General features: G+C 38.1%; 1 protein-coding gene across 1 annotated transcript in view; it reads right to left on the bottom strand.

Moving 5' to 3' along the window:
• Positions 1 to 10,096, bottom strand: part of CUNH9orf3 (chromosome unknown C9orf3 homolog) — a 404,210-nt gene that overhangs the window by 366,152 nt on the left and 27,962 nt on the right. Inside the window, exon 2 of the mRNA XM_004643795.2 lies at positions 5,389 to 6,266. Within this exon, the coding sequence (XP_004643852.1) occupies positions 5,389 to 6,182 (794 nt within the window). The 5' untranslated portion in view covers positions 6,183 to 6,266. The remainder of the gene's footprint in view (positions 1 to 5,388; positions 6,267 to 10,096) is intronic.

The raw sequence follows: 10,096 nt of genomic DNA, 5'->3' as shown, positions 1-10,096 counted from the left end.
TTTTTTTTACTACAAAATGGTCCTTCATTTATATCTCCCTTTTTTGTTTACTTTTGTCAGAGATAGGTATTCCATTGCCATTCATATATTGTAGGTGCATGAATTCCACAAAGTAATCCAATGTAGTCTAGTAGTCTATAATAGTAGTAGGTTATCTGCATGACTGGCAATGTCAGAAGTTGTTGTGTTTGGGTTTTTTTAAAGCAAGATCTCAGATGTAGTTCAGGCTGGCCTTGAAATCACTATGTAGTATAGGCTGGCCTAGGACTCATGGTGATCCTCCTGCCTCAGCCTTCCAAGTGCTGGGATTACAGGCATACACCATCCCACTCAGCAGAAGTTTGTTAATATTGTTGTTTTTTAAAACACTTCTTACCCCCTTTGGTACCAGGGATTGTACCAAAGGCACTCCACCACTGAGCTACTACCCTAGACCCAGTCCTTTTTAAAATGTTTCATCTTGCGATAGGGCATGGCTAAACTGATATTGTTGGCTTTGAATTTAAGGTCCTTCTTCCTTACCTTCCAGAGTAGATGAGAAAGGAATGTGCCACCTTGCCCAACTAAAATACACTTTTTATTTTAAAAGTTTTAGATGCTAGATAACATATAAGAGTTCCAGGTCGGGGAGATAGCTCAGCGGTTTAGGCCCTGCCTGGCAAGCACAAGGACACTGATTCAATCTCTGATACCTCATGTCATGCTGGTCCCAGAACCCCAGACACACAGTGCTAGCCATTGAAACCAGGCATGGTGGTACACTCCTGTCATCCGAGCACTAGGGAGGCTGAGACAGGAGGATCACTATGAGTCCAAGCTGTATAGCAAGACCCTGTACCAAAGAAATAAAATTTTTTTTAAAAAAAGAGTTCCATATACTCCATACTCAGTTTTCTATTAGCATCTATTATTTTCTACTATTAGCATCTTGTCACAAATGAGTATATTTGTCATAATATAAAGGTGCAGATTTCATTAATATTTCCTTAGTTTTTCCTGAATATCCCTTTTCTGTTTCAAGATCATCACATCTCTTTAGGATGTTTTTGACTGGCAATTTTGTACACTTTTCTGATAGTTCTTGAGGTATACGATCAGGTACTGCAGTGAATGTACCTTAATTGGGGTTTATCTGATGTTTTTCTCAAAATGAGACTAGAGTTAAAGACCTCTGAGAGAAGACCACAAAGATGCCACTTTCGCCAAGCATACTATAAGTACTTACTATCCATATTAACGATACACACTATCAATATAACTTATCTCTGTCACTGTTGACCTCAGTCATCTTGCTAAGGTAACACTGTCAGATTTCTCCAATGTAATATTACTCTTTTCCCACTTTCCATGCTGTATTCTCTGGAAGCAAGTTCACAATTCAGCAGTATAGTTACATTCTACCTCCCTTGTAAATAGAATATGCACATCATTCATTTAGAACTCTTTTGCACTGTGAATTTGTCTGTTCTTCTGCACACATTTATCGAATCATTTATTCATATCAGCTTATACTCACAGATACTTATTTTAAACACTGGGTTATCATCCAGCAACACCTTACATATTTGGTTACTCGGCTTTGGCCATTTCAGGGATTTGTCCATCTCACATACCTCTGTTGCTTATGGCTGGTTCTGCTGCTGGAGTGTCTCCTTGCTTTCTGACAGGCTTATCTTGTATATTCTTTTCCCAGTCCTAGCCATTTCTCTAAGAGATTCTCATTCCTTTTACTGAAAGAAGAAAAGTATCAGACACCAACATCTAGCCAGGCATGGTGGTACATGACTGTACTTTCAGCATTCAGGAGGCTGAGGCAGAAAGACTGCCTTAAGTCTGAGGCCAGCCTGGACTACACAGTGGGTTCAATGCTAGCCTGAAATACACAGCAAGACTCCTGTCTTCAAAAAACAAACAAACAGGGCCAGCCAAATAGCTCAGCAGATTAAAGCACCTGCAGGCAGACACAGGGGCAGGGGGTTTGATCCCTGGGCTAGCTGTGCTGGCTCCGCCCCCGGGGCACACTGAGATGGCAATTGAGACTAGGCCTGTTGTCGCACACCTATAATCCCAGCTCTTGGGAGGCTGTAAATAGGCGGATCACTACAAGTCCGATCTAGTAGTGAAAGCCTGAATATCCTATAGACATATCCCTAAAATAAAAAAAAATAAAATAAAAATCAAGATCTGGACATCAGGTGTGCTTACCGATTCTAAAACCTCTCAGCTGATGAGCAAAATACATGTTTGTGTATTAAACCTTGGAACCACACATACCCATAACTCTCTATAATGCAATCATCTGTATTTAAGTTAAACATGAGTTCATTGTGGTCTCCAACTCTAATTAGTTACTGCGTAACACATTTTAGCCCCTTCCCCTTGCCATCTATAACCTTCCACTTCAATAGCGAGAAGCCTGCTTTGTGTTTTCTACCATCCATTTGATTGCTCAATTCCACCATATGCATATAGTAGGATTAGAATTGCTAACCTATAGCCCTATGGGAAACTTTACCTTTTGCCTTTACTTTTACAAATTCTACTCATTTCCAAATATGTGTAGGGCAGGCTGCTGGTGTAGCACAGTACTAGAGCACTTGCCTAGTGTGTAAGAGATCCTGGGTCCCATGCCAAGCACCACAAAACAAAAACAAAGTTCATTATTGCAAATTCCATCCCCTACTCCCTTCAGGATGGCTGTTTCACATGCTCATAACATAATTACACTGTCACTATTTGTATTCCAGCCTGGGATCATTTGACCTTCTAAATATTTACTATCAAACAAAACAATTCAATTTGATTCTTTACTGTGGTAGGGTGAAAGTGAGAAGTCACTAACAGAATTTGAAAGATTCCAATTCAGACATTTTTTTTAAAATTTTATTTAAAAAAAAAAAAAAGCCAGGGAGATAGCTCAGTGGAGTAAGTGTCTGCCTGGCAAGCGGAAGGTCCTGAGTTCAATCCCTGGTACCACCAAAAAAAAAAGTTTTTGTCCAATCTCCACTTTAAAATAAAAATTTATTTATTTATTTATTTTTATTTTTTTGGTGGAACTGCGGATTGAACTCAGGCCCTTGCGCTTGCCAGGGAAGCACTTATTCTATTGAGCCATCTCCAGTAAAAACTTATTGAAAGCTACTATAATTAATTTTTAAAGTGTATCTGAAATTTTTGCATACAATAAATGAGATAATAAAAAACAGTTGTTCCCTCACACAATTGAGATGGGTTTTTCTAAGAGCTTCTTGTCATTTTATTCTCATTTTCCTCGCTAAAAATGGGAATAAAGAGTTTCCCAATCAGGACTATGAATTTATGTTAAATGTACTGATCAAATTCTGTCTTTCAAGGGTAAATACAAAACAACTAGCTTAGTTGTAATAAATAAGGTCTCCTTAATAATTTTCATACAATTGATAAATTTTCTATTGTCACATAATGAACATCACGAAGTAAGATATGATGACCCCAACAATTACCATTCACTTTTTTTTACCATTCACATAACTATGCAATTATTTTTGTCTAGCAATTATTAGTCAACTTAAGTCTTTAAATTATTCAGTTACCTGTACATAATTATATTTATTCTTAAGCAAACAAGAGACTTCAGAGAGTTGATCATTTATGTAAGATAATTTTGACTCTTCTCCTGAACAAAAAAATCTATGATTTCCCTTGCTACATTAACATTTGTTATCCTTGTAAGATAGCATAAATGAACATATAATCACAAACTTCCAAGAATATAGCTTAAACTTCTGCTGTGATCATTCATTTCATAGAACCACTAGAAAAGGAGACATCTAAAGTACATTTACCATGTCAGCCTTTGGGGGAATGAAATGTGCCCAAGCCTCTTCAGTTTCTTTATGGAAACCAGCATTTATCTATAAATCATTAGTATTCAACACTTCCACATGTAATTTAATTCAAAAATCTAATATCTTTCTTTGTAGTGAGCATTTAGGAGAGAAAAATCATGTTTAATTCTTCTAAATACTGTCAATAGTTTCTTTTCCCTCATTATTGTAGTTTAAACATGAAATCTCCAGAATATTAAAATCTATAATTTCCTAGTTAAATATTCTGAGGCAGGATACTGTTTTATCTTATTGAAAATACCGTTCTTGGTAAGTTTTTAAAGTCTGAAGATACCCTAAGAACAATTACTTCTTTCCTTCTGTCTCCAGAGAACAACTAACAAGTTACTCTATACATAAATTACACTGCTTTTTCACTAACCTAGGTTTGTACCAGTCTTGTAGTTTCCCAAAGACTGCCTCAGACACTAGTGTCCTAGAAAGGAAGTGAACTCATTTTGAGGAGGCTGGAGACAAGAGCAGGAGGTAAGATTAGAAGCAAATATGGGGACAAACATGGGGAGAGAAAAAAAACCTAAAAACTAAAAGGATATTCAGGAGTGGGTTGAGAAAGAGATATAAGCCATTGCAGGAGACAAATGCTTCAATTAAAGAGAGTGCTATAAGAGAAGACTGTCAGACATAATTAACAAAGGTCAGCATTCCTCTGTCCAAACTCTGCAATAAGTACCATAATGACTTACAATATGCTAACATAAAGAAATACATCAAATAATGAGGAATCAATAAAGTTTCAAATTTCTCAAACCTCCCCCCCCAAAAAAAAAAAATCTGGACAACTGTTAGAGGAAGGGCAATAAAAAAAGGCCAAATGACTGCCTAAATGCATCCCCTGAAACACCATGTCTCATCAGTTTCTCCTGTCTGCACCAAAAGCAGGAGCCTTCCTGGTACAAAATACCAAGAATCACTGCCAAAGAGGTAAGCAGGCAGATTCAGTAGGACTGTTTCATGCCTCAGAAGTAAATCTTTCCATTTGTGCTGGGGGTTCCCATCATACGACAACTGAGAAAGTCCAAAGGTAAAGCTGCCAAGATACACACAGTATGAAAATCACAAAGCAGAGCTGGGTTTATTTGAAAGCAGTTTGCCTGGCTTCACACCCATCCAACTTCACAGCAGTCTGTTCTCTACGTTGGACTGGAGTTGTGAGAAGTCCTTGCTCACAAATTTATCACTCCCACAAAGAGCAAGGAAAGCCACTAGCTATGATCTCCACCAAGTCAGGCTCAGGATTCCATCATTAAGCTCACCTTTCAATCTCCTCACTCAGAGGTAGGGGCACTTAATAATCTTTTCATCTTGACTTACAGAAGACAATCCTATTAAAAGTTCAGCATATCTGGGAATTCACCTGCTTCTTTATGAGTCACAGGATATAAGGGCACCTGGGTAATACCAAAGAATAAACAGGAACATTTCTGTAGATATGGTCCCTTTTCTGAGGGTATATGTGATATGTCTGAGATTAGCAAGGCTGTAGAGTGCTGGCATAACCTACCTGCCACTCTGGTCTGAGGTCCAGGTAATGGACTGCCCCTCAGGTTTGGTTTTGTAACATATCCTGATGGCATGAGGAAAGTCAGTAGCTGTCTGAGCCCCTGTCTTCCTGATCTGCAAGCTCCAAGTGTCAGTGTCAAAGAAAAGTTCCCCGCAGCTAGGAGCCTTACTGCAGTGAACAAAATAGTCTAACTGCTCCCTCCACTGATCTGCAGGCAGAGTCACAAGTTCATGAACAATCTCATTCCTGAGCTCTTCAGAAACAACTGTCAGCTTGGAAGGCCTTGTAAATTTTTCAATTCCTGGCACAGCAGCAACATCCACCTCCTCGACCTTTAACACAGATAAATCACAGCAGTCCAACACTAGCAAAAAATCCTCTCTCCCATGATTCTCTGTGTCACAGCCGTACTTTGAGCTAGAGATCCCAGAAGCCTGTTCCTGGTTGTCATGGTTACCATCTTTATCAGAAGTATCTTCTTCACCTTTATCACAAATTATAAAATCATTATATCCCACATTAAATGTGGTCCTTGCACTTGTCATAGGAAGATGGCGGAGTTCAGGTGTCCCAAATCGGCAGGCTTCATTTGATGCCAACTGGCAGGTTTCCTTGGTAGAGTTAGTTTGTTTCTTGAATCTGGTTCCATCCTCAAAGAAAAGCACTATGGAGCCCTCAATGATGTGACTTTCTAAATCCACATCTAAATCCAGTACATAGTGCTTCACAAGTATGTGGCTAGTATTGGCCATGAGAGGCAGATCATCTCGGGAAGGGTCCAGCTTTACATCCATGGTGTATTTTGCTGTTCAAGAGTGTTGCTAAAATCTCAGATGGGGCTTTGTCTCTGCTTAATCTTCCACAATCATAAGTGGTTACTAACAAGGGAAAAGAAAAAAAAAAAAAAAACTGATGTCACAAATTGTGTTTCACAATTTTCAGTCCCTTGGCAAAGAAGAAAAGTACAATTAGGTGAATTCCAAAGGCCCTAAATGCTCCTGCAGATTTTTGCTCCTGCAGATCAACTACCACCCTTATAAAACCTCATGGTGGTAGATCCTCATGGCTAAAATGCAGACTAATCTTCTTGACTGACATGAAAGAAAGCTGCATTATGGAGTTTCTAAAAATATTTCAATTACCAATGGAATGAAATGGGCTTCCACAAAGGCAGAAGAATCATGCTCCTGACTAGAACAGTTCTTGTTTTGGAAAAGACCAATTGTTATGCAAAATTGTAACTGAGAATCACTGTGCCTTTTGTTTTAAGAGATATTAAATGTATCATTTCTAATTTTGTACATCAAAAGATAAGTGATTGTTTCTCTACTGTGATTCTAAGTAACAAGTGTGAATGAAGGCTAAATGGCCTCATACATTTTATTCTTTGAGAGTAATAATTTAATACATACAATGTAACTCCAGGGATTAATGTACTTTCACATTAGGACTGCTCTCATATCAGCACTTCCAGTAAATTACAGGAAAATGAGCCAATTTACCAGGAGTGCATTCTAAGTATTCCTTTGAGATTGTTCATGGAGATTTTTCAAATTTATAGTTAAATACTCAAGGTATATCATTACATCTTAATAGCTGAAAACCCATTAACATTCTGGATAATAGCCTTCTTGTGGCAAACAAAAGGTCTCCTCATTTGGAAAAAAAAAGTATGCAAATACCTATAAAAGGAGAGAAATTAAAATGTAGAAACAGACGTTGTAATAAAATGTACAAATTCTTCATAAAAATTGTGAATCAAAACATATTCTTATTATATAATAGCAATACAGCTAAAAGAGAAATTATTTGAAATTATTTCATGCCCAATATGTGCCTAATTTCTTTAAGCATATGCTATTCGTTTACTCTTTTAATAAAAATGTTTAAAAAAAAAAAGGAGGGGGCTAAGGAAAAATAAGAACTAAGGAAAATAAGAACTCTGACAGAAAAAAAACTCTAACAGAGATATACTTAAAACAATATTTGCATTTCTAAATATCAGGAGGTATTCTTTTATCAACTACAAAATACTACTGGCTTGACTTTCCAAGTAAATTGTGCCCCCATACTTTTTAAACTCCTCCTCACTTTCCTTCTGACTTTATCTACCTTCCTACTATATCTTTTTATTTCTTTCCCTTCTCAAATCTCATTCCAGCAAACAACCCTATTGAATTTTTAGTTTCTACCTCTCCACAGGTAATTTCCTCATCAAAGTCTCAGCTAATCTTAAGACTGAGGCCTCCCACAGCCTTGTACAATTGGTTGCAGCTATGTTTCCAGTTGTAGAGTTGATACTCCCTTTGCACTCCTGTCTGCTAGCCAAATGGCTTGATCAAGACACCGCTCCCTGAAGATGGCCTATCATCACGCCTCCATGACTTCTGTACTGAGCGTTTTGCCATCCTAGGGTGCTCTTAGCTCCCATCTCTCATACCTACCTGCCCAATCACATTCTCCCTGCATGACTCAGCTCAAGCACAACTCCTTCTCAAAACCTTTCCATGGTGCTTATCTCTCACCCACCAAACTGAAGGTAGCCATGACTTTACATTCAGTTGGGTAAAGAGAAATCAGGGATACAAATCATAGCTTGACACTTCTTTATACAGAAGCTGATATTTCTCTTGAGCCTAGAAAAGTCCATGGGCACAGGATACAAACTAGGGTACATCATTATATGAAAGTAATTAACAAGTGATTGAATTTATTAATTAATGATTAACAATCTTTGAAATTTTTTTTTTTTTTTTTTTTTTTTGGTAGAACCAGGGATTGAACTCAGGCCCTTGTGCTTGCCAGGGAAGCACTTATTCCACTGAGCCATCTCCCCGGTCCCCAACAACCTTTGACAAAGTCATTGATTATATACAAGTAATGAGAAACAATAATGGTAAAATTCCATCCTGCTGGTCTTCTGAGCTGCTGACATGCAGCCTATTGGTTGGGCTTTTCAAACAACTTTTTTAAAATGAACACACACACAAAAACCTTTGTGGCTATGTAAACTATCATATTTGAAGAAAAATGGCTTGGCATTTATATAAGTATAGATACAAATATTCATTGTCTAACAAATTCTGAAAATTTATAAATTTTTTAAATGTTTTACTTATTTATTTGTTACAGGGTCTCACTACACAGCTCAGACTCATAATGATCCTGTCTGAGCCTCCCCAGCACTGACATGCACCACCATGCCCAGTTTCAGTGTCCAGCACAGTGCACCTAGGGTTCCAGGGCAGCAAAGCATGAGGTACTGGGGATTGAACCTGGGTCCTTGAGCTTGCCAGGCAGGCACTTAGACCACTGAGCTATCTCCCCAGCCCCAAATTGGTATAATTTAAGAACAAAATATATCCTATAGTGCAGGGGTCTCCAATCCCCCCAGACCATGTACTGGTATAAGAACCAGGCCATAATGAGTGATCAAAGCTTCATCTTTATTGATAACCACTCCCCATTACTCACATTATAGTCTGAGCACCACCTCCTGTCAAATCAGCAGTAGCATTCAATTCTCATAGGAGTGCAAACCCTACTAAGAACTGTGCATGACAAGGATCTAAACTGCTTGCTCCTTATAAGACTATAGTACCTGATGAACTGAGGTGGAGATGTGGCACTGTGGGAGGCTACAAATACAGACTAATATTAGCAGAAAGTTTTGGTTACAAGAGACCATAATAAATCAATTGTTGAAGACTCATATCAAAATCCTATGAGTGAGAATTAGGCTATATTTGATGGCAAGCTTTGTAGTGGCAAGTGAGTTGATACACTTCAATTATATAGCTGCATCTAGTGGCAGACTTTACATGAGAATTCAACACATTCCAATCCACACTTGGCGCACTCATTATTTTATTTATTGGTTCTGTCACACCTGTTTCCCACACTGCATGCTTGCCTCAGTCACAGTTTGGGTTAGCTCATCTACTAACCAGCCAAAATGATTAAAATGTAAATGTCAATGGAGAGCTGCTTTGAAAAGAGGGAAAGGCCCTATGATGAGATAGCAGACTTTAAGACTGCCAACAAAAAGAAAGCTGCATATAAAAGAAAGCACCATAAATTCTATTAAAAGGAAAGATTCATTGTAATGTGTGATTCATGTTCTTCAAGCTTGCTCTGTGTAATATGTGGTGACTAGCTATTCGAGAAAGCTACAAAACTTTTAAAACTACTCCACCACAGGGAGATCAAGCACCTGCATTTGGAGTTTCTCAAAAGAAAAAAAAATAATAGAAGCAATTATTTATGGTCTCTGCTTGATCAAATGTGTCTGTACTCAGCATCATTCTTTGTGGCTAACTGTATTGCTAAAGCTAAGAAGCCCTTTACACTGGTGAAGAACTGATCCTGTCTGCTGCTAGGGATATGCGTTATGAGCTTTCAGGAGAGGCTGAGGTTCAAAAGGTGGCACTTGTTTCTCTTTTCAGCTAGCACCATAACTAAACAAACTTATGAAATAGTAGCAAGTACTGAGGCACAAATGCCAGAGAGAACTGAGTCACGATGATATGCAACCCAGGTTTACTCAATACTGATGAGGCAACAATGCTTGTTCTTGTTTGATATATTTTTCAGGAGGATGTGCATGAGGTTATGTACACTTTTATTACCAGCCAACACCACAGCTGAAGAGCTACTCAAGTATTTGAATGATTACGTGCCAGAAAAACTGAACTGATCACTTCATGTT

Source organism: Octodon degus, unplaced genomic scaffold (genome assembly GCF_000260255.1).
Source record: "Octodon degus isolate 3935 unplaced genomic scaffold, OctDeg1.0 scaffold00184, whole genome shotgun sequence".
NCBI classification, from domain to species: domain Eukaryota; kingdom Metazoa; phylum Chordata; class Mammalia; order Rodentia; family Octodontidae; genus Octodon; species Octodon degus.
This window is presented reverse-complemented; position numbering and strand designations above follow the sequence as displayed.